This window comes from Oxyura jamaicensis, chromosome Z, assembly GCF_011077185.1.
Source record: "Oxyura jamaicensis isolate SHBP4307 breed ruddy duck chromosome Z, BPBGC_Ojam_1.0, whole genome shotgun sequence".
Taxonomy (NCBI): domain Eukaryota; kingdom Metazoa; phylum Chordata; class Aves; order Anseriformes; family Anatidae; genus Oxyura; species Oxyura jamaicensis.
In genome coordinates, this window is record NC_048926.1 from 31,387,375 (window position 1) to 31,412,956 (window position 25,582).

The window sequence follows — 25,582 nt, forward strand, 5'->3', positions numbered from 1 at the left end:
AAATCTTTGGAAATCAGAAGTAGCAGGATTCTTAAAATGAAATACTTGAATACTTGTGCACAATTGAACTCCCCTTTGAAAAGGTCTCTCTGGTCTTCACAAGAGAAAAAAATAGAGTATGGCTTCTTTTCATGTCTTCAGTGAGAGTTCACCCTTTCTTCATTGAAAGTACTGAAATATCAGCAGAAAATAAGTCTTGTCTGGTTGACTGCTAGTCTGATCATACAAAATAGATACCACCAAAAGCAGCTATGTCATTTTTGGTACTATTCTGCTCAAATAAAAACATATTTAAACATATTTTAAATGTCAAAAAAAAAAAGTGTAAGAATCCATTTGAATAATAAGAAAGCAAAGCTGTTGCTGCTTAAGATTTATGTTGTAATGCTACTTTGCTAACCTCTTATGAGTTTATGCAACTTAGATGAAATTTCTTTAATGAATTTTTTAGTCTATCATTTCTGCATGGCAAACATACTTTGTCTCTGCTTTGTGATGCATAATTTATGACAATTCAGTACGAGATTCCACATACATTTATGAAAACTGGTGCTTTCTTTCAGTGTTGAGAGAGAAGTAGAGTCGCTAGCAATGGGAAAAAGACAGCAGAAGGGAAAAAAGGATGCATACGAAGAAATCAAAACAATAAAAGCAGATAGTTCTGAATTGATGAACTAACAGGGTGAACTAACACAGAACATTTGCAGCACAAAAGAAGGGCAGGGTTATTCTCTGGTGCCACAGAACTTGGAGTAAGCAGTGAGTGGTGTAGCTCAGGCATGACTGTCACTGGGTGTTGTTGCAGTGCAGCATCCCTCCAAGGCTCTACTGCCAAGATAAGAGCACATCCTCTTTAAAACATCCTCACCACAGAATAGAAGGCACACCTTCTCAAGCAGAAGACATCCCCTGCTGGCTTCCATCTTCTGTCGGAAAGCGCTCTAGCTTTGCCTGAAGGAAACTGGGCCATGGACAGTAAGAGATATCACAGCCTAGTAGTTGAGGGGTAGGGACAGTATGCTTGTACTGTATAGGCAGAACTTGAAGATGAATTCTCAGATTATGACCAAAAAGAAAAAAGAAAAAAGAAAGAAAAAAAAAAAAAAGACTGGAGCACCAAAAAATTGCAGACATTGCAAAGAAGAGTGATAAAAAGATAAATATAGAAGTATTTTTAGACCATAGACTCTCTTGTCTTTGTGTAATTAATCCAGGGATTTTAGGCAGAAAATTGAAATATTAATTATCACAGAAGTTTTGCACACTATTTTCTAGTTATATCAGAAACATTTAGAGGTAAACACTACAATGGTGAGATTAAATTGTTTAGAGTTAAATAGTATTTGTTATTCCGTTTTTTAAAGCATTAAATCATCACCAGGTTAATCATCTTTCCTGGACCACATGTGTAATCTAAATTAAGGGAACAGAATTTCCTTTCCCGAGTAAAGCAATAGCATGATTTATTGAAATAATTTCAAACTGGAACTTAAGATCTTTCCTGGAACTTTAAACTCATAGCATTCTAGTATAATTGATGGTATGGTATGCATATGGTATGAAATACCAGATTTATTTATTTGTTTGTTTGTTTGTTTATTTATTTATTTATCTGGAACTATTTCTTGGAAACAAATTGCTGTAGACTTCTAAAATGATCTCTTTATTTTGGATACTGTTGAGACCTCACAGCCTGTGCTACCACTGTACAGCCAAAGACACCAGCTTGCCTTGAAACTGTGTATTACCTGCCCTGCATTTTCCTAGCAATATTCTCCTAAACAGGAGAAAGTACTTGCCTACCTTAATCGTTTTTTTCTCAATCCAAAGACTATAAGTTATTAGCAGTTACTTGTGATGTCCAAATACACTGGTAGGAAGAAGAAACTACAGTCAGAATTATTAACTTACCTCAGAAACTTCAGCTTTAGATAGGGTACAGGGGTGACATTTGTAAGAATAAGACAAGAATAAGATAGGAAAACCTCTTTGAACCTAGCAGTCTCAGCATACACCTTCTCTTTGTTCAATCAGATGCTTAACAAGCATAATTTCTGAGGCTGATTTGTAATCAAGAGATAGCAGTTCTGCCTGCTTTAAGATATCTATAGCTCAAACAGAACAACTCTGATGATTTGAGGTTCCAGTTTCACAATGTTAACCACCTAAGAAGTAAACATTAAAACACCTAATAATTAAATAATAATATGTAATTAGTTTTTTTTTTTTTTTTTTTTTTTTTATGGATATGAGGAAGTTGGTAAGGGACAGAGATTTGACACACAATCTAAGACAGAGAGGTTCAGATTTGGTCCTTTCTTCTACTGCAGACCACTTTTTATTCTCATAGATCTTTCAAAATGCTTTCTTGGTAAAATGGGAAGACATGACAGATCTATTGACATCAAAGAGATCTAAACTTTTGATCTTCAGGCTCCAAGACTACTGCATGTTTCCCCCAAGGTTACAGTGTATTTTGCAAGCAAGAATAAAACACTAAAGCAAGCATTCAAAGATAAACAAATCAAAATATGCAAAAACCCTACAAGATACTGAAGACTTGTTATATCTGCTCAACAAAAGACAACAAAAGAGAATTTATTAACAAAACTATCTTTGAAATCTCAGTTAATCGAGAGCAAATATTAGAGATGATCCTGTACAGGGTTATTGGTCTACACATCTGATGGGAAAAGAAGGTCTGGTCCATTCCAGACAGAAGGTAGATATTTCTGGCTACTGAAAAGGTAAACAAAACAAGGCATATTGTCTATTGAAAACCCATTTTTTTTCCATCCACCACCTGACATGCAAAGATTTCCAGAAAGATTCTAGGATCATGTTTAATCAAAGTGTAGCTGTCATTTGGCTAACTATGAGTTATCTAAATTGAGATCAATCATGAATTGTCACAGATAGTTGGCTGATTTTCTCAAGATACAAAATGAGCTCCTGCTTTGTGTAACTGCTAAGCTACTGCCAAACAATGCATACCACAAAAATTTTTCAAAAGCATTTCTGCCAGGGGAAAAACCCACACTTTTTGTGTAAATCTAAAAGCTATCTTTAACATATTCATGTTATCCACACCATTATACTTACATGTCTCCAAAGCACTCAATTTCACTGTGATATTTTTAGCAGTCTATAATTCATGAATAAAAAAACAAAAATGAGCTGCTAAGTAGAATGCAAGTCATAAATCTAAGAGAATGGTGCTTGGTTAACAAAATAGCAGGAGTAGAAATAGAACTCAGAAAACAGTTCCAGTTTATCTTTCAATCTTGACTGAAGATATTTGTAAAAAAAAATAAATAATAATAAAAGAAAATAAAATATTTTCATTAAAGTTTTCAACAGCAACTATTTTTGGTATATTAATAAATTCTAAAATAATTTGTTAAGAGTGAGAGTTTTGAGTCTCAACAAAACTTCAGACACTAGAAGCCAGCATACCCTCATGATGTAACCATTGCATTGTTGTTGCATTTGTACAATTGCAACAACAGAATTTCTGTGTAGAGCTCTATTAGTAAAATTGCTGCATTTCCTAACATAAGAAAATTGATGAAAATCTTAGTTCATAAATGTTTGAATGCAGTATAATATAAAGAGTTGATCACCAAATAAAAAAACATTTATCACAACAGTAAATTATAAGAAGGCATTTGTTTCAAGCAGCTTGTTTGTTAAGTAGCCATCGACTAAAAGCATTTATTGATGCTTGTAAAATGGATATTGATGTTTGTAAAAGGGATAGTATAAATACATTTCTTTTCATCTTGTACTTAACATTTTAATAGAAGTTTTTAATATCAAATTGATCTTTAATTAGTCTACTAATGAATTATTATACAGGAATCTAAATTATTTCCTTAGGAAAAGTTTGATCTAAAAGGAAACTACATTCCATTTTTAAGAAAATCCTGATCCTCTTGACCTGAAAATCTGTATTTAATAGAGTAGATACAATATCATCTTCCTAAGACACTGAAAGATTTTTTCTTACTTGCAATTTACCTGTGTTCCTTGCAGCATAACGTAAACATCTCTAGATGTTAAAACCTTTAAGTCACTTTCATTAAACTACATATACTGAAAAAGATCAATGGACATTACACTCCTTCACACTGAAAGTACATCTGAAGATGAAGAATTAAAAAAAGAATAAAATACAGTGATTTAAGATTTCCACCAATGTTATTTGGCCTGTGAACTGTAGAACAGAAGACACACTGTAAAACATTATCACTCTCTTCTCATGTAGGAACTGTTCCAACATGGAATCATCAAATAAGGATTCATAGGGAATAAGGATTCATAGGAAAGGATTCATAAGGAATCATAGAATATCCTGAGCTGGAAGGGACACACAAGAATCATTGAATCCATCTCCTGGCTCCACACAGGACCACCCAAAAATCAAACCATTTGTCTGGGAGTGTTGTCCAAACACTTGAACTCTGATCTCCTGGAACTCCAGCCTTGATCCTTTAACATTATTTTCTGCACCTTCCCTGACTCTATACTCCTTGAGATACGTTGATCAGATTGTATTACTGTACCCAAGATGAGTGTGCTCTAAAATTTAAACTACATCCAACAATTTCCTTCTTTCCTCTCTTGCCTCAGATAGAATTACTCACTGATTTAGAACTAATTCCATCTTCTATAACAAGAAAAAGTCAAATGGATTCTCCTTGTCACTCGTACTGAGTAGTATCTCTGTTTGGTTTTTAAAAATATGAATCTAATCTGAATAAATTCAGATATACAGTAGAAAACTGTCTTTTGACTAGTGTGTTCCAATAGTTCTATTGTAATTGTCCAGAATTATCTACTAGATTACTGCTGAATTCTCCTCAAACTTATTATGGAACATTGTCTCTAGTAATTGCTATCTTCTCTACATGAAAATATGTACACTCCAGCTGAAATGAGCTTTCAGTAATCTTTATAAACAAACTTAATTTGTTACTAAGGATGAAAAAGTATTTTCCCAGCTCTAAATCTGTATTTTTCTCTCCCCTATCCTTTTTCCAGACTGTCAACAAACGCTTCTAATGAGAAACCAGGAATAGGCTTGCACTGCATTGTTAACTGCATTAGGTCCATACACACAGGGTTAAGTTGCCTTGCTACTCTCATTCCTTCTACCTTTGCTTATGCATCAAAAGATAGTGTTAGATCCTACCGCCACATTGTAACACAAGATCCTTTTCACAAAAACAGACAAACAAAACAACAACAAAACACTTTGTGGCTGTATTTTTCATTCTTAGCTGTTTGACCTTGCATTTGTTTGCTGCTGAAATGTATGTTGTTTCACTAGAACAATTACATCCCTCTCCAATCCAGATATCATTTGCAGATCTTCTCAATAATTGTTTTATATATTTTTCTAAAGCATATATGAAATTATTGGATTGAAAAAAAAATGACCTAGGTTGGATTCTTCTGGAAATACACATATATATTTAATGCTCACTGCCAAAATATAGCTAGTATCACTTTTCCTTGTTGTTTTTTCCTCTTTCTTCACATTTGCATGTGTCAAAAAACAGTCATCAATAATGGAGCCTCCAGTCCACCCATGTGCTGCTACTGAGGTTGGGAAGCATAGAGAGCTTGAAAAATACACAGTAATATAAAGATTGACTTCTTAAGTACACACCAGAACAAAAACTCTGATCAGGTAAGATGCAAAGACACATTTAATTGTATAATTTATACCCAAACAGAAGAAATTAAAAACTTCTATTGAACTATATTCCTGAACAACAGACTTACTGGAACTTGAGCATGTGGTATGCATATTGAAACTAGTGAAAGTAACTAGTTACTATGCACAGCAACACCATGACCAATCTGCTGTTTACAGTTCTGCCCCAGAACTTTTTGTAAATTGAAATCACCATTTGCCATACATTTGCATTCACCTCTAATAAGTAATTTCAAGTTTGAATTGTCTTTTATCAATATTTTGTGTTCAACTGTGCAAGAGAACTGTTTACTCAAATGACATAGTAACTATTATTTCACTGACACCTTTAGAAAAAAAAGCAATTAAACTAATTTAGTTAGCACCACCTTATATGTGATTCCACTAATACTGACCTACTCTCTTAAGATCCTATTTGGTAACAATTTGTCTCAATCCTCGCATTTGTTAAAGGTTATCACTGTCTCATCAGCACTAAGCTTTAGCTGTTCCTGATCCTAGTCTACAGAAGACCTTGAAGAGTTTTCTAACAGGCAGCATGATGATGATACATTCCTCTGAAGCCAAGAGTGAACTAAGCATTATTCAAAGTTTAAACAATTGGGAATGGAAGTAATATACAATAAATGTATTGTCAGTTGCAACCAATTCTACTGAATGTAAAAGAATTGTGGTTTCTGTTCTAAAACAGCAACTAAAAAGAATCAGTATAACCAAAATGTCAAAACAGAGAAACAGAAGCTATGGAATCAAGAACAAAGGAGGGAAAAAAAAAAAAAAAAAAAAAAAAAAAACTAATGCAAGAAATTCAGAAGAATCAGTAACCAAGCCTTTCTCAGGGTGTCAGGGTGGAGAGGGTGGTGAGGAGATGGAGTAGGATGTATCCTGTGAGAACTGATGCAATTTGTAAAAAGTAGGATGCACGATATCTATCTGAATTTATCAATACAAATGAAACTGCTGACTTTCAAAAAAACTATGCAACTAAGAAAGACCAGGAAAAACATCTTAACAAGCAATATATTTGTTTGAACTCAGTGACTTGACACTTCATTGTTACAGAGGTCAGAAAGAGAGAGCATACCATATTCTATATTCTATATTCATATAGTTTGAAAAGAAATCTGTTATACGTGATCTCTGAAACACATATGCTTCTTGTTATCAAACCTGCAGGATAATCCTGTAAAAAGCTTCTAGGTAGTTACCACTCTGCCTGTTAATTTAGAAAACATGAGAAAAGCATTACTCTTCTTATGACAAATGGTGTGATATTCCTAATTTCTCAGTGGATGTAGATAAGTACTGCCTCAACCCAGCTGCCATCTGCACCATTGAGTACAAGGCATCCAATGACAAACACTGTGAACTACCAGGCTGTTCTTCTGTGAACAGAAGGCTAAACAAAAGCTTCTTTTCTTCAGCAAATTCAGTAACCTCCTCTCACAGCAAGCACAGAAGCTACAAATACAAAACATAAATAAACTCAAAGAAAACATATTCCTTGAGATTATTCACTTCTTACAAGTACTTCTTTTTGCTAAAAATACAGGTAGAAGAGCAAAATGTTTTTGTCACCTTTCAGTTTTGTTTACTTTGTTTAGTCAAGTGTAAGCTTCAATTCTGTTTTAACAGTCAGAGTATCTTGGTCTCATACATACAGGATATGGTGCCCTCATCCAGCCCACTGGGGAAAGACATGCTGGCATTTCCATCCTGTATTCCTCTGAGAGGTTTCCATATTAGAGTTTATCAGCTAATACCAATTCATTACAGAGTTTCAGGTCTTTCACAATGATAGAAAGAAACACGTTTCACTCCCTCACTCAGCTGTGAGGAGAGTATATAAACAGAAAATTAATACCAAATAATCCTGTTGGAAACCTCTTCAAAAGCAGTAATTGGGCTTGCTGTTGGATTTCACTCATTAGTGATTTCACAGTGAGATAGGAAGAATATGAGTTCTTTATCTACTCCCAATTATATAATGAATAAAGAAAAAATGAAATTAAGTGGAAATGTCAGGACTTTTTTTTTTTTTTTTTTTCATAGAATCATAGAATATCCTGAGTTGGAAGGGACCCAGAATCACAGAATCACAGAATAGTCTAGGTTGGAAGAGACCTCCAAGATCACCAAGTCCAACCCCTGACCTAACACTAACAAGTCCTTCACTAAACCATATCCCTAAGCTCTACATCTAGACGTCTTTTCAAGACCTCCAGGGATGGTGACTCAACCACTTCCCTGGGCAGCCTATTCCAGTGACTAACAACCCGTTCAGTAAAGAAGTTCTTCCTAATATCCAACCTAAACCTCCCCTAGTGCAACTTTAAGCCATTCCCCCTCGTCCTGTCACCAGGCACGTGGGAGAATAGACCAACCCCCACCTCGCTACAGCCTCCCTTCAGGTACCTGTAGAGAGCGATAAGGTCGCCCCTGAGCCTCCTCTTCTCCAGGCTAAACAGTCCCAGCTCCCTCAGCCGCTCCTCGTAAGACTTGTCCTCCAGACCCTTCACCAGCTTCGTAGCCCTTCTCTGGACCCATAGGGATCATCAAGTCCAACTCCTGGCACTGAACAGGTCTATCCAAAAGTTTAGACCATGTGACTAAGTGCACAGTCCAATTGCTTCTAAAATTCAGACAGGCTTGGTGAAGTGACTACTTCACTGGGGAGTCTGTTGCAGTGTGCTGCCACCCTCTCGGTGAAGAAACTCCTCCTGTTATCCAGCCTAAACTTCCCCTGCTCAGCTTAACACTGTTCCCACGGGTTGTATCACTGGTGTTTATGGAGAATATTCTGTGCCAGCAACAGAAAAAAAAAAAAAAAAAAAAAAAAAAGGTAGGCCTGGCAGCCTGGCCTTTCCATGGTGATAGAAACCTTGTCCCCTTCATCTCACCTGCTCTGTCTTCTCTCCACTAAAAGGGAGAAAGTGAGTAAAGTAGTTCTTCCAAATATTTGCAAAGAAGTTCAAGAACAGATCTGGAAAACTGTAGTGCTTGAAACCCTTACCCAAAGAGCTATGAAAACAGGAGCAGTACCTGCTAGTGTGGAGGGAAGACCACCTCCATCAGGGCAGGAACCCTTCTTAAAGTCCTCAGGAAATCCAGCAGAAGAGCAAATCATGCATGATAGACCCATCTTTTCCTAAACATGTCGACACTGATCCTGTGCTCCATCTTACCCATCCCACAAAATAACTGGCTTATAGAAACTCAGAACATCTCCCAAATAAACTTAAGTACAGCATGTGAGAGTGAAACATTACTGTGATTCTCTGTGATCTCTTTTTACATTGGTAAGACAGACAGACATTAATTTACAGCTCACACAGTTAATGCAGTGTTATGTAGAGACCTATAAATACATGTATGGCACACCATTTAACATATATCTTATAATGTATACTATTTAATGTATATTTGTATGTGCATATATAAACATTCATGCAGCTTCAAAGCCTGTGCATACTAATTGCTTGACAATCATAGTCTCTTTCTTTAGACTCACATGTTAATAGAGGATTAAGCTGTATGGTATTTCGCACTATTTTTACAGACTATAAAGGGAACGAAACCTTCAAATCTGACTAAAATATTGGATATACTATATTGACATTTATCAGTCACAAACCTCTTTAGTTAGCATTAAGTGTATCACAAACTTTAATTTGAAATTTAAGCCAGCCAAGACAATGTAAGTGAACAAAATCTTGCATTAGCTGTTCCTTTCATTATTGAGCTGCCTCCTTTTAAAGTCCTATAATTTCTTGGAAAGGAAATGAATGCAGAAAAAAAAAAAAAAAAAAAAGCAGTTTTAACTGTAAAGTTCTCCTTGCGAAGAAAGGAAGTATATGTTTACTTATAAAAATTGTTGGCAATTCCCGCACCCATCACACATTTTATTATTTTAAGCAGAAAATAAAGGTAATGACAGAAGAGAAGCATTTTCCCATTAATTGATAGGCAAATTAGATAAAAGACTGACTATTTAAATGACCATTTCATATTCACCAAGTATGTGTAAGAGTGCAGAAACTTTCAGTGGTCCCTACTACACTTTCAAAGTACCACTACCCACATCAAGAACTCTTAACAACAGGAAAAGAGGTAAGGTCAATAGAAATGCACCTTTCAAAATTCAAAGTCAACAGCATTTTTAAATGATCAAACTAGAAACTGTACTTCTGTCCTTAAAAAGTTATACTGTCCTGAGAAGACATACCTAAAGCAAAGAGATACCTAATCAATCATTTCTTAGCAACAATTGCTGCTTATTCTCTATTTTTGAATGTCTTAACAGAGACTCTGACCTGAAGTACATGGCAAAATTGAGATTGTCTTAAATAACTTCTCTTTCTTTTCATGAAAAGAATACCTGATGTTCCATTATACTTTAATTCCAAAACTGTAGGAGTATTTCTCTACCTTTTCTTATTTATCTTTTTTTTTTTATTATTATTATTTATAAATATTTTCAGTTACCATTTTCTTTCTGTTTGCTAATAATAAGAAGATGCAACAAATACTAAGTAATAAGCACAGACTATATTGAGACCTTATAAATCTCTCTAAGAATAACAATGAATCTGTGTTTGTCTTCCCTCTATTCCTGGAACTCTGTCTAGTACTGTGAACTAAATTCAAAGACATCTATACAAAATCGTAGATCACTAATCCTCTGCTGTTAGTTTACATGAGTTCCATCCCAAAACTCAGCTGATTTGTACCTTTGTGAAAGATCATCAGTTGGTACTCTAGGTGGGATGTTTCCTATTACATTAACAGAACTCCTGACATTATCTACCAACATTAAGGATCACGCAGCACTGTCTAAACCAGTGTCTAAAAGTAGTAGAAAAAATCAAGGAATATAATATTTTATCTTGAAGAGATCTTTGCATTGTTCTTCAGTTAGGAGCTCCCGTCTAGCTCTATAAAGAATAAGAATATTAAGGATCTGTCTCTGAAAATGCTAGTTATCCACTGTTAATATTAGCAATATTTACTGATGCATCATTTTTACTCTTTCTTAGGATCTACATCATTTTCTCCAGACTGGTTTCACTGAGAATAACTCCCACAAAAAGATTATCTTTATGCATTTTACAACATTTATCTTGTATGTGAGACTCCATCAATTCTAGCTACAGAAGAAGCCCTCCTGACTTCTCTCACGTTAATAGATGACTTTTGTTTCATTTTATTTAAAATAAGTAAGATTCATAATGGAGTTTTGGAAAACCTAGTCTGAAAATTCTCTTAAATTATGTAGTTAGTGGTTTTAGAGACCAGCCATTTTTAAAGTAAATCCTATGCTACCCTTCAAAAACAGTATCCTCATTCCCCACAGAGAAGAGAGATGAAAGAGGAATCCTTCTGCTAATTGTAAACAAAAACAATACACTTCTCTCACAAGTGCAGGATTAACAAAGGGGCTTCTGGGGTTTAACTATCTTTTTGCAAATTAATACCTGACAGGGATTACCAAAACCAAAAATCATTCAATACTGGCCCATAGGAGGTTGGATATTCCATTATCTGAAGTAGAAAAGATATACCAGATTATAAAATGTATGTTTCCTAAGCACAGAATGTACTTTAAAAATAGGTAGTATACTATCACTGCAGAAACACACAACATATGGGCCCATTTCCCAATTAATTATTTTCTGGCTATAGTGTTAAAATGTCCTTGGCTTCACCTTACACACAATCATCCCAGCTGGTTATTATCTACCTGGAAAAAGACCAAAGAATCTCAACTGTCAGTACTCTACAGACATGTATGTTTTGTGCATTTTTTTTTTTTCATTTACTTCACTTTCATATTGTAACAGTTAACAGTAAAAAGTCTTACTACACACAAAGTGTGTAGTAGAAGTGGAAAGATTTATTATCTCTTCTACTGTTGTAACTTAGAATACCTGGAGTGCAGGTGATAAAAGGAGTGACAAGGAACCTTCAACATGCCTTTACTGAGAAAGGACTTACCAATGTTACTGACATTTTTTTTTTTTTTTTTTCTTTTTCTGTTCCTATTTAATTCAACTGCTTATTTGTTTTATGCAAATGTATGGAAAAACACAGAAGTCTTCAAAAGTCAGAGCTGGAACGAAGTTATTGATTGGTGGTGCGTATCTGTACAGTCAGGAAGATAAAATAAGAAAATATCCCTAAATCAAATAAATTTATCAGTCACTTGTAAATCTGCAGGTCAACAGGTGGAAAGCAAATGTCTTTTCTCATTTGCACTTTAATTCTGCAAGAAGCCATAGGACAGGTTGGAGACAGAACACATGTAAACAAGTTAATCTTAGTGATATCTTAATTAGAAAACAAGATATTATCTTCTCATTAATAGGTAATTGACCAAAATCCAACAGTTTCCCCCCAAGTACAAGTGCACATGGGTGTCTTTCCTCACTGAATTGTCAGAAGTCTAGGCCAGACACTAAGTTGTCAGTTCTGCATGATTTGCTTGGATACTGTACTCCACAACAGCTGTCAGAAATAATACATTAGAACAGCTGTCATGGCAGTTATAAGGGCCTGGAATTTTAATTGGACTGGATATTAATTTGGGATGGAGGGCGAGGAGTGGCTTTGTTTTTGGTTGTTGTTGTTGTTTTTCTTTTTTTTTTTTTCTAATTTTTAATCAAACATAAGAAATAAATACTCAAAGAATGACAGATGTCTCTAAGGGATTTAACCCTTGTTTGGCAAGCAAGGTTGGTTTTTGTTTTCACTAAATAACTTTATTGCAGTGTTTCTTCATCATATGAGCAGAAACCATTAGTTGCTTAAGAAAAGAGGCATTAAGAGGATGCGTGGTGAAGAAGTGGCATAAGTAATCCTTTTCAAATACTGCCTGTGATCTAGAAATGACCTCATAGTATTTTAAGAATTACTCAAAAGGAGTAATTCAGAGGCCATTAGTAACCATCAGCTGCAAATAAAGCTGTTAATCACAGCCAAGACCTCAGCACAAATGAATAATAAGCTTACTTTCAGCATCAGCATAGAGTAGCAAGCACAGGAGCACCACCACTGGCCTGACTACGTGCATCATCCGACAGCTTGGCACCTGCATGCTTTGGCAGCCTCAATCTCACTGGCTTAGAAGCCACTGCGAGTCTGTCCGGTCTGAAATTTCAGATGAAATATTTTCAGAGCCTGTGGAACAGATAAGAGAAAGAAAGAGTATACGGTTAGCAGATATAGAGATATAGGGCAGAGATTGTTTTTTTCTAAACAATCACAATTTGAGGCAAAACAGTTTTAAAAGGCAAAAGGATATGGACACAAAAAAAAAAAAAAAAAAAAAAAAGGAATGACTCATTGCAGCTTACTGGTATTTACCAGAGAATGCAATGTACAGTACATGTTAATACTGCTCCAACTTTTTCTCAGTGTACCTCTTCTACCATAATGAAGCATCTGTCACACTCTGGATAGTCAACAGCACCTTTTGAATCACAGGAACTGTCATTCTTAATGAAGTATAATACAACACTGGAATACTCATGTTGCAAGAAGAGATTCAAAGTGGATTCAGTAAACAGAATAACAGCATACTGGGAGCTGATGCCCTGACATCTGCTAGGAATAACATAGCTAAATTTGCTTCATGAGGTATTCTTAAAGCTAGACATAAAATACTAGCATATTGCGTAGTTCAACAACTTCCAGAGGTTAAAATTCCTGTTGTGACTTCCTCTAACGATCAGAGCACTATGCCTAGTACTAAAAAAAATATATTAAAAAATAAAATAAATAAAATAAAAAAATCCAGCATTGAATATTGGTTTAGATTCCAAATCACTCCATCTCATTTATTATAATGTTATGATGCCAATTGAATATCATACACTGGGAGCACTAGAGCTCAAGTACTGGATGTCAAAAGGCAGCGTCCCACTCTTGCACAAATTCATCACCTTGAGCAATGATAGAAATTAAAGAACATAAAACACTTTTCCTTCTCACAGGGAATACTTGTGATATCCCCAAATAGCCTGATATTGCCACTAAAATACACTGAAATTTAATTGTACTTTTCTAAAGGCCTGCAACACACAAACTTTGGCAAGTGTGAAGTTAAGCTTAAGCACAGTAAAGAGTGCATATCTTTTTCATTACCGTGCATGAGTGGTTTCCAAGCACAGAAGATAAAAAACAAAAGGGAGGAGAAAAAATTATACTAATTACCATTCCATTAGATAGATCTTACAGATTTGTGGGTGGTATAAAGAGCCCATTTTATAGTACAGTGCAATGCTGAAAGAATCCACACAAGGAGGAAGAAAAGATGTGAGCAGCTGTTAGAAATCTACAGCTGCTAGGAATCTTTTTTGTTAAATTCTCTCTTGAATCATCTACTGCTATTAAAAAATACAAACCTAAGAAATCTTCATAGACAAAGTGCTGAAGTCACCAGCTCCCCCTTTTCATTGCTACCATCCTCATGGCAGCATTTCAAATGACAGCAAAGTCCATGAGACATCAGTACTGTCGGACTCAATTTGTGTCTGTGCAAGCGTATCAGAACCAACTGCTACATAATCATTCCTATGCTATCACAATGATGGAGATGTATGAAATACACTTCCAAGGAAGAGACAGTTTTGATTTTGCTTCTGTTAGACTGCACAAGTTACAAGGGAGACCTAAAGTATCTCTAAAGGCAACTCAAAGATAAAATCTTACAATTTTATTGGCATGCAAACATACTAGTTGACATGTATTAAGCCGAACAGCAAAAACATGATGGGTGCTAAGATTTGTATCTGAACCATAAACAGCTCCCTTTGGTGGGGGAGGAAGTGGAGAGAAAACTACAGTGATAATTAATGAGAGGACAGAGGAGGGAAAAAGAAGGTGACCAAAAAGGTGCTTGCTTGTTTTACGTAACTGTTTTTTAACAGGGCACTGGAGGTGATTTTCTCACATTCCAAAAACTCCCACTAAATTAAATGTGGTACCTAATAGGAAAAACAAAACAAAACAAACCTATCTGATAAGGGAAAAAAAAAAAAAAAAAAAAAAGAGAATTTTAAATATCTCATGACAATGATAGGTAATATATACATTTATCATCTACAGGCTGTCTGAAAAATAAGGGATGTATCACAAAATCTGGCAAAGAAAAGGTGAGAAGAAAAAGTAGTTTTTAGTTAATTTAAAAAAATAGTCCATTCACTCCCTGTAAATGCACATACAAACACTTGGAATACTGCACTCATTGTCTCTGCTTTCAAGGTGATCATGCAAGCCAAAGTTTAGTCCCTTTCTTTTCTGCTCCTGAGTGTCATGGCTTTAGCTAACCCAATAAATACACTAATAAGGCTCTCAGGAGACCGTATGCCAGATGTCTTCTATCCAGCTTCCTATTCCTCCATAGCCAACTTCTGGTATTTTAGGTCAAGTAAACAGAAGCACTTGAAGAAAGATAGCACAGTGGATCCTTCTTTCTTTCAAGTGAGTTGAAAATATACTGTTAGTAGAGTCATGCAGGTGATGGACTGATAGCACTAGAGAGAAACAACCAAAGACAAGAAAGTACTATCAAGTTTGCCCATACAATTCTGCTTCAGCTCTACATTATAAATAATAATAATAATTTGAGCCAGGACCCCTGCTGCTGAAAACAGTGCCAGATGTGAGACTGATAATCAGCAGGTATGTAGGTCTATACTTTACAGGTGAAAACTGGCACAATTCCTTTCAAGGACTAAATACAATTATCAATCAGGTATTAACTCTTGAATAAAGGTACCTTCATAGTAAATAGCTACCTTCAAAGTAAAAAGTTAATCTAACTAAATTAATAATTCTTAAAATAAGAACTCTCTTCACTTTTCCATTCCCTCCTGTCAATGGCTTGTTACATCCACAGTGGAGTACCAGAGACAGTGAAAACACAGAGAGAAATTGCAGCAAGGGATTATACTACATTTTTCCTCGGACAGTCAACATGTGTCTACCAGGATAAATCAACAGGAAGGTATTTTCTCAGCAGCCCTTGTTAAAATAGCCACACTGTGCAGGTGCAGAAAGATGGGGCTTCTTCTTCATGGCAAACAGATCACAATAGCTATGAAGAGATCAACAGCTACTACAAAAATAATAAGAGGTGTTTTTATTTTAGGATGATTTGTGCATAAATTGCATAAATAAATTACTGCCATATTAAGTTTTCAAAAAAAAAAAAAAAAAAGACCCTTACTTTGAAATATAGTATCATTAAAAGAGCTAGTTTTGAAATATATTTATATTTTTCCACAAGAGTTATTTTGGTGCTTTTCCTCATATGAATTAGTTGTTGATACAAAGGTAAAAACCACATGGTGGAACTAGGTAATATATCTATCTATATCTATCATTAGCACATAACTAAATATGAGTATAGATGTTCTCTTATTAGATATATCTATAAATAGTCAATAAAAGCTGAGATGTCCAGCCCCAGACTCTCCAATGCAGAAACGCAAAAGAACTCCAGTGGGGACAAGGCAGATGACAGCACCAGGGAACGTGCACAATCACCAGTTCTCATTAGAAGAATCAACTAGACAAATGAAACATCTGCAGAGCACAGGGATGATGTCAGATATATGCTGGGATATGCTGGATATATGCTGGATATGCTGGGGTGGGATTAGGAAAGACAAGGCACAGATGGAACTGAGCTTGGCAAGGGATGAGAAGAATAGCAAGAAGGAATTCTATAGGTACATTGCTCAGGAAAAAGAAAAGGCCAAGGAAAGTGTATACCCTCTGACAGATGAGAAGGGAGAACTGGTAACAACATACATGGAGAAGGCTGAGGTTCTCAATAAGTTCTTTGCTTCAGTCTTCACTGCCAGTCAAGTTTCCCACATCTCTCATTTCCGTGAACCTGTAGGTGAGGGCTGGGGGACGAAAGTCCCTCCCACCATAAGCAAAGTGCAGGTTCAAGACCACCTGATGAAACTGAACAGGTACAAGCCTTTGGAGCCTGATGAAATGCATCCCAGGGGTCTGAGGGAACTGACTGATGTAGAAGCCAAGCCACAATCCATCATATCTGAATAGTTGTGGTCGTCAGGCAGATTCCTTGATGACTAGAAAAAGGGAAACACCACTCCAATTTTTTAAAAAGGTAGAAAGGAAGACCCAGGGAACTATAGAATGGTGAGCCTCACCTCTATTCCTGGCAAGATCATGTAAAAGATCCTCCTGGAAGCAATGTCAAGGTACATGCAGGACAAGGAAGTGATTCGCTGGGACAGCCAGCGTGACTTCACCAAGGGCAAATTGTAACAGACCAATCACAGAATCACAGAATCACAGAATAGTCTAGGGTGGAAGAGACCTCCAAGATCACCGAGTCCAACCTCCTACCTAATGCTAACAAATCTTCCACTAAACCATATCCCTAAGCTCTACATCTAAGAGCTTCTAATCTGGTGGCCTTCTGTGATGGAGTGACTACATCACTTGACAAGGGAAGATTGATTGATGGCTGGACTTTTGTAATGCCTTTGACATGGTCCCATATGTCATCCTTATTTCCAACTTGGAGATAAGGACCATTCAGTGAATAAGGAATTGGCTTGAAGGCCATACCCAGAGAGTGGTGGTTGATGGCTCTATGTCTAGGTGGAGGATGGTGATGAGTGGTGTCCCTCAGGGGTCTGTCCTGGATCTGGTACTGCTTAATATCTTTATTAATGACAAAGACAATGGGATCGAGTGCAGCCTCAGCAAGTTTGCAGGTGACATTAAGCTGACTAGTAAGTTCGCAAAACAGAAGGAAGGGATGCCATCCAAAGGGACCTGGACAACCTTGATAGTGGGCCATGAGAAGTGGGCAACCTTGAAGTGGGCAATGAGGTTCAACAACGACAAGTTCAAGATACTCCACATGGCTCAGGGCAATCCCAGACATGAGAACACACTGGGAGAAGAACTCAATGAGAGCAGCCCTCCAGAGAAAGACTTGCAGGTTCTGGTGGACAAAAAGCTGAACATGAGCCAGCAATGTGGGCTTGAAGCCCAGAAATCCAACTACATCTTGGGCTGCATCAACAGAGGAATGGCCAGCAGGTCAGAGGAGGTGACTCTCTCTGATTTGCCTTAGAGAGGCCCCACTTAGAATGTTGCACCCAGCTCTGTGATTCCCAGCACAAAAAAGGTGTTGACCTGTTAGAGTGGGTCTGGAGGTGGGCCACAAAGATGATCAGAGGGCTGGAGCACCTCTCCTATGAAAGACAGGCTAAGAGAGCTGGCAATGTTCAGCCTGGAGGAGAGAAGGCTCTTGAGAGACCTCATCGCAGCTTTTCAATACTTACAGAGGGAGAAAGATGGAAAGTGAATTTTTAGATAGACTTAGATAATGATAGGACAAGGGGGAATGGTTTTAAACTAAAAGAGGATAGATTTACATTATATATTAGGAGAAATTCTTCTCTCAGAGGGTGGTGAGGCACTGGAACAGGTTGCCCAGAGAAGCTGTGGATTCCCTATCCCTGGAGGTGTTCGAGGCCAGGTTGGATGGTGCTTTAAGCAACCCAGTCTAAAGGGAGGTGTCCTTGCACATGGCAGGGGGGTGGAACAAAGTGACCTTTAAAGACCCTTCCAACCCAAACCATTTTATGATTCTATACTTCAGTGACAGCAATCTTTCAGGTGCTAACACTGTACTTAGGATGAGATGGTTCCTGCTCCAAGAAGGTTAAAGTTACATAAAATGTTTATCTGGTGGCAAATATTAAAACAAAAACAACAACACCCCCCCCACCCCTTCACCCCCCCACCCCCCCACCCCCCTTATTTTAATGTTTTGATTTGCTTGCCTTTGCATGCCCGAGAATGCATATACATGCTTGACAACACAGAAATTTAGCACAGCAGGGAAAACCTCTCAAAAGAGACTTGAACACAGGCAAAAAAGAAGACGAAGCATATGTAGAGAGGAATGGAAATAATGTTTAAGAATGAGAAGATATAAGTGCTGCTTAGTGCTACTGAAGACAGGATTTGCAGTTCAGCTGCTGTAAATTTTGAAATTATTCAAGTAGAATTTTAGTTCAGAGCCATCTTTGGTCTTTGACAAGTACCCCTGGGAAAACGACTGGATAGTTCTTACATTCATTTTTTTTTTTTTTTTTAAGTGTTCCTGTAAGAAGCAGTATGCACAGATTGAAATACAAGAATGCATTGCCATTCTGTTTCTACGCTTGATTTACCTCACCCACAATCTTAAATTACATCCATTCCCTAGCCACAGATTTCTAATACCATACATATGCAAGTGAAGAAATACAAATAAGAAATTTGAAAGATTACTAGAACCAAGTCAAGGAACATGTGCCAATGCTTCAAATCTTTGCATATCAACTAAGATCTCTCCTTTAAGAAAATAAATTTAAAAAAATCATAGACAAATCTTGGCTGCGAATAACTGACTGGCAGCTGAATCATTACTAGGGAAAAATGCATAAAATTAATGCTCAGAAGCTGTTTAACCAAAATAAATTCTGAAATACCTCTGGGTAAAGAAATGTCTTCTAAAGGGAAAAAATATATTTTCCACAGTTCTACATTTATTTTGCTCTGTTATTGATTAAACATAATAAAGTTTTCATAGTTGATGTGCTATAGAAACGCTGTGCTTCATTCTGTTTTTATTCTTAAAAATAGGCAAAATACAAGCATACGATGAAGGAAATTTAAAATACAGCTCACTTGAGTGTTCCAGATCTTAGTGTCATCAGTCCCTGGATATCAGTATACCTTAGTGCTCCTCTGTCATTTCTGAATTTCTCTATTATAGCTATTCCAGCATGACTGAATACTCAGCTAGAACAGTAGGTTTCTGATCACAAGCAGGCCTTTGAAATACACCAATACCAAAACGCCATTGAGTGGCAGTGACAGGCGGAATTTTGCTTATATTAAACAATTTAAAAATTATATTCCACCTGCTTTTAGATTGCAATTCTGTCTGGGACATCAGCAATAACTTTTCTGTTACCATGTAAAACAACAACAAAAAAATGATTTTGTAATAAACAAAGAAATGAAGAAAATAGACTAATGAAAATAATATAATGAATATATGAATTACATGTCAGCAAAGCACATTAAAAATCACATCAGAGAGATTTCCCCTCATTTAGAAAGTTGTTCCTTTTTTTACACACTGAAATACCAATGTTCATGTGTAACCTTAAATCGTGCAGAGAAAACCCTGTCTAGCCTGATCTTCATATAGCTTCATTCACTTTCTGAATTACCAACTATCAATTACAAAATGCCCACTTGTAAGCTGTCACATATCTCACCACTGAAAAAGCTCTGACATAGTAGTCACTTCTACAGATCATCTGCTTTTCTTATCCATGATGCATAAACTCTTTACTAGAGCATTCTGTATTTTTGACTCTGTGTCTCCCAAATAACAGATCAAATATATATATATATATATATTATGCTGGAAATGCTGCACAATGAATTCCTGAGGGAAAAATACCGCAGAAAAACATATAATGCTATCTGTTGATGCATACTAAGGTAATATATTGTTGAGAACCAACACTGAAAATTGTAAAACATGTTACAAAGCCGCAGATAGCAACTTGAGAGACAAAATGAAATATCTCCAAGTCTTCTGCAGAGGTAGGTTGTTTATACAAGCCAAGAATTGTCCCTAATGTATTTTTGGTAGGCCAAGCTGATTTACTATGCTGGAGAGTTTTATGTGATTGAAGACCTTGACTGGCTCAGGTCAATGGAAATTTTGGTGTTGATTTACGGGGGTCAGGATTCTTTCTTGTATATTCAGGAAATAGAACACACCAAAAGAAAGGATGATTGCCTGAAAAAAAACAAACTGTCAGTACCTCAAGTCTCGGTTCCTGATCCTTAATAAACCTGTAAACTATTTAGCTATGGTTACCTTGAAATAGTCCAGTTCTAACTTTGCTCATAATCCTTCTGACTCTTTTTCAAAACAAACAATCAAACAAAAAAGGAACAACAGCTTAAAGCTGCTTTTATTTTGCTTTAGGAGCAAAAATAAATATATTGGATAATCTGCATTATTATATTTTCTCCAACAACAGAAGAGAAACAATACATCCTGTAGATTATTTATTTATTTATTTATTTATTTTTAGTTTAGAGAAGATAAATACTAGCCTAGAGTATAGCAAATCTAGCCTTTATCAACAGGCTGATTGGTATTATTTACCTTAAAACACTGGTTTAAGAACAAATCCAATGAGTATTTCTATGCAAAAACCTATACAGACTGATTTTTTGTTTTTGTCCTCCATTTGAAAAGAAGAAAAACAGAAATAGCAATGGCTATTTGCCATAGTTAGTTAGCTAAAGTCTTCCCTTGCTTGCCCCTTGCTTTGCTAAAAAGAAAGCAAAAGCAAATAAAAAGCAATAACACATGAGCTAACAAATAAAAATAACAGAAACCTGCCTCTGCATTACTTGTACAATGCTGGAGTTGCATGGCTACCATCTTTAGTATAGGCATGTGAGACACATAGCAAAATGTTCTTAAGACATGGGCTATGTATCACAGACTCATCAGACACCCACAGGAGAAGGGACTGCAAAACCCTTTGTGTTCCCAGCTATCCTATAGAACAGCACCGCTCCTATAGGCTGTGGCTAGGCTGGACGATTAGCAGTTGAACTCAGGGTCCGCTGTTGCTGTCAGACTCAGCATCTTTCTTCAGCTTGCTTCCTCCCAGAGACACAGGTGTTGACCTGTAAAATGAACCTACAGCCTCACTGCTATGCATATGACATACGCTTGACAACTTTCCATATATCTAAAGAACCATCTTTGGTTTAGAATAATTTGACTGCTTCTGAGTCTTTTCAGCATGCAAATTGTGAAATATTAAGATTGGGCCTTATCTTTAGGATCTGGCACAACTGAAGCATACCGGGTACTGCAAATAGTAAAATAAAACTAGAAGTATATTCTCAAATCTGGAGCTAGCAGGTCAAAACTGACTTCAACAGTGCAAGGCATCTTTATTCTATTATTCTGCAATTTCTTCCTTTTATGAATTTTCTTTTTCCTTTTCACTTTATAGTTTTGTTTCAGTACTATCCAATATACTTGTTGCCTAATCAGATTGAAGCATGACTGACTGAGACAGTGAATTTGCAGTACACACAAAACAGTAATCCAGCTGCAGCTAGCTTAGCCTGACTGCACTTTATTATAATGTTGCTGATGGCAATACAATTGTATCAGAGGAAGAGATGGAGAGCTGGAATGGTTATTTTTCAAAAGTAGTTGGCATTATAAAATGATTTGATTATAAAGTACAAAAACTTCCTGAAGCAATAAAAGCACTATGCATTTCCCATACTAAGATATGACATAATAGCACATAGTTGTCCACAGTTCCCCCTTCGGAAAAATGAAGATGAGAACTACAAACTGTTACAAACAATAATTTTGTTTTACACTCTGAGGAAAAGGAAAAGTAATGTTATGCACTCTGAAAAACAGTTAACAGTCATCAAAATACTGTAGATATTTTATTATCAGAAGCTTTCCAAATAAGCAAAGAACCATTTGGTACACACTGAGGTACCCAAACAAATCTCCTAATGTTGACAGGCCAGTTTTGATATAGAATAAAATCCTTTGAAAAATCTTCAGAAGGGCCAAACAGCATGTCTCAAAATATTGTTTTCTCTACAGTACATTTTGAAAACTAACATTTATCTGTAAGTAGTAGAAACGAGTGGTTTAGAAGGCCACTTAAAGTGTTTTGTAGAACCAACACCTCAACCCCCTTCAGGTCAGAAGTGAAAACCAGAAGGAAAGGAGATACTCCCACTGATATCTTGTATTTGATTTGGTGAACAACGACAAAAAAAATTCCATGGTAAAACCTACTCCTGTTCTAACAATCTAACCACCAGAGAACATTTTCTGACATTTACAATGTATTGGTTTATTAACTTATTTTATTACCTGAATCTGTAACTGCAAAACTCTTAAGATTTTTTATTTTTTTATTTTTTTATTTTCCTTAGTAACTGACAAGCTTTGCTAAACAAATTGTATGCTCAATCTTTAATTATTAATTTCAAAGAACCTAAAAATTATCTGATTCTATTGTCACATTAATTTAATAAATTGCAAAACAATAATCCCAAAGCACACATTACTTAACATTTCTCCCAGAAAAGATCATCCTTCAAGTGGAATGTAATTCCTTCCATATTCAGCATCTACAAGTCATTCATATATTACAGATTCCAGAATTTTGAAAAAAAGCTGAACTTAATGATTGAAAGTATATAACTTCTTCTGGTCAGAGAGTTTGGTAACAGTAAGTACACATGAACGGTTTTTCAATTTGCTGGCTCTGGAATTTAAGAGGAAGGTTTCCCAATGTTTTCTTCTGTTTTGTCACTCTTTTTTTTTTTTTTTTTTTTTTTTCACTCTTGAACTGATTATATTTGTAACTGACTAACATGCTTTGCTGGAATATGCTCTTGATGCTTTTGTGATGGATCAAGAAGAAAATAGGTGATATCCAAAGATGATAGATGAGAAACAGATGATAGATGAGAAATAGATTCACAATTGAGTATATAATAAGATCCAGTAGTATCCAAAAATAAAATCCTACAGAATGTCAATAATTAATTTTCAGAAAACTCTTCTAGGCCTACCTCTCATACCTTTCAATCACAGGTATTTTTTCTCTCAACTCTAAATAAAGAAATAATCCTCTGTCTCTCTCTTCCCCCAAAAAACTTCATGTAAACAGCCTAGCAAGCAACAGCTGACAATATAGCAAACAAAGAAAATGCTGGTTTAAAGTTGAAGTGCTGTACTGATATCCAGGGAAGGACATTTCCATCTGTCATTTTAGCCTTTATACCCTTGGTAGTATGCAACCACCTGATTTTGCAAGAAAGCCATGATTCGTGCACTATTTTAATATACACTTAATCATTATGTTACTTCTGTCTCCAGCCCCTGAGTTTGAGATTCATACAGGTTAACTGGAGGTAACCATGCAAAACATTAATTAGTACAATAGCGGTCATTTTCATTCTCATTACCTACCAAAACAAACACTACATTATAGTGAGAAAGAATAACTTTGAATTGTACTTTATGGAGCTATGGAAATGCTGCTGCAATACCAATTGTGCACTGTGGCCTGGACCACGCCAATTCTAACAACACATTGAGCAGCAGTGTTTTTCCCCTCCATATACCAGAGTAGTTCCATCCTGCACAAAGAACTCCTATATATAATACCTTTCTCATGAGTTCTGACTATGACATGCTTCTGAAACAGATAATCATCCTTTTTATGTCTTGCTTCTTAAATTAGGAAGACAAATCAGACATAAAAATATTGTAAATAAATAAACAAAATAACAAACTGCAGAAACTGCTGTCAGTCTGTCTTAAATAAAAAGTCAAAAGGCATAAGAACGAAACGCAGCTAAAGATAGGACACAAAAAGGAGTTTATTATCCTAATTATGATTTTTTACCTTTTAGAAAAAAAACATAGCTGAGAAAATGCAAATGATGGTGTTTCAGATTAGAGCTGTCATTCAGAACTTCAGTTTCTTTATCTTAGCACAACAAAATATTATTATTATTGTTGTTGATGATGTTTGGTTGTTGTTGTTATTGTTATTGTTATACAGCCATAGGAAGAGCAATGCAGCTACTGACCTGCAAGGCACACCACCTGTGCAGCAAGGTTTCAGAACACACACACACAATCTCAAAAACATCAGATGCGGAGATTTTAAAGTTTTATCGAAAGTTTGAAGAGACAATCCACCTGCCTTTTGGACACACACCTCCTACTTCCCAGGAAAGATTCCCAGTTTTTCTGCTTTTTCCCTCTGTTTCTTGTTGGAAGGCCATAGTCTGTGAACTTACATATATGGCATTCAAACTAAAGAAAGGGCTTAGCTTTCAACTACACACTTCTTTCTATTTTGCCAAAGCTAATGAAATATATAATAAGGGTTCATCCAGGTGGCTAACATTATATATATATACATATATATATATATATATATAAATATACATAGAGAGAGTGTTTTGCACTTTTGCTTTGTAATAGATAATAAAATACAAAAATGCTATATACTATGATCACAAAAACCTGAATCCTGTAAGAAATCGCACTGCAATTTTAAGCCTTCATGCATTCTTATTAACAGAACTTTCAAGGATTCATTTTACCTTACTTTTCTCAACAGAACATGAGATAAAACCCTGCTTATGACATGGGAAGGACATGTGCCGTGTCCCTCTGTGGAATTCCCTGGCTTACTCATTACCACAAGGGCTCATCCCAGGCACCGGAAGCCAGAAGCCACCATGCTCCCCCTGCAGAAAGATGGCACCCATGCAAAACAGGTCTACAGGTGAACCACGAAGCAGCCACACAAGTAAACAGGTTTCTTTCTTTTTTTTTTTTTTTTTTTTTTTCTTTCACTTTCCTTGTGGTGCTGCAGTAGCAGATTCAGATTTTGCTAAGTCAGATCACCGATGTAATACGAAAACCAATAGGTATTCCTGAACTAAAATTACACCTGACTTGCCTACCATGCTCCTTAGAATTCTTCCTCTGCATAACCCTCAATTACTAGAAGAAGGAAGGAAGGAAGGAAGGAAGGAAGGAAGGAAGGAAGGAAGGAAGGAAGGAAGGAAGGAAGGAAGGAAGGAAGGAAGGAAGGAAGGAAGGAAGAAAAGGAAAGGAAAGGAAGAAAAGGAAAGGAAAGGAAGGCAGGAAGGCAGGAAAGGAAAGGAAAGGAAAGGAAGGAAGGAAGGAAGGAAGGAAGG

General features: G+C 36.2%; 1 protein-coding gene across 40 annotated transcripts in view; it reads right to left on the reverse strand.

Annotated features, from left to right (window-relative positions):
• The window catches only part of PTPRD (protein tyrosine phosphatase receptor type D), a 510,118-nt gene that overhangs the window by 309,407 nt on the left and 175,129 nt on the right, over positions 1 to 25,582 (reverse strand). For all 40 annotated transcript variants that reach the window (XM_035309873.1, XM_035309872.1, XM_035309868.1 and 37 more), the window contains exon 2: positions 12,731 to 12,898. In XM_035309873.1, the coding sequence (XP_035165764.1) occupies positions 12,731 to 12,815 (85 nt within the window). In that variant the 5' untranslated portion in view covers positions 12,816 to 12,898. The remainder of the gene's footprint in view (positions 1 to 12,730; positions 12,899 to 25,582) is intronic.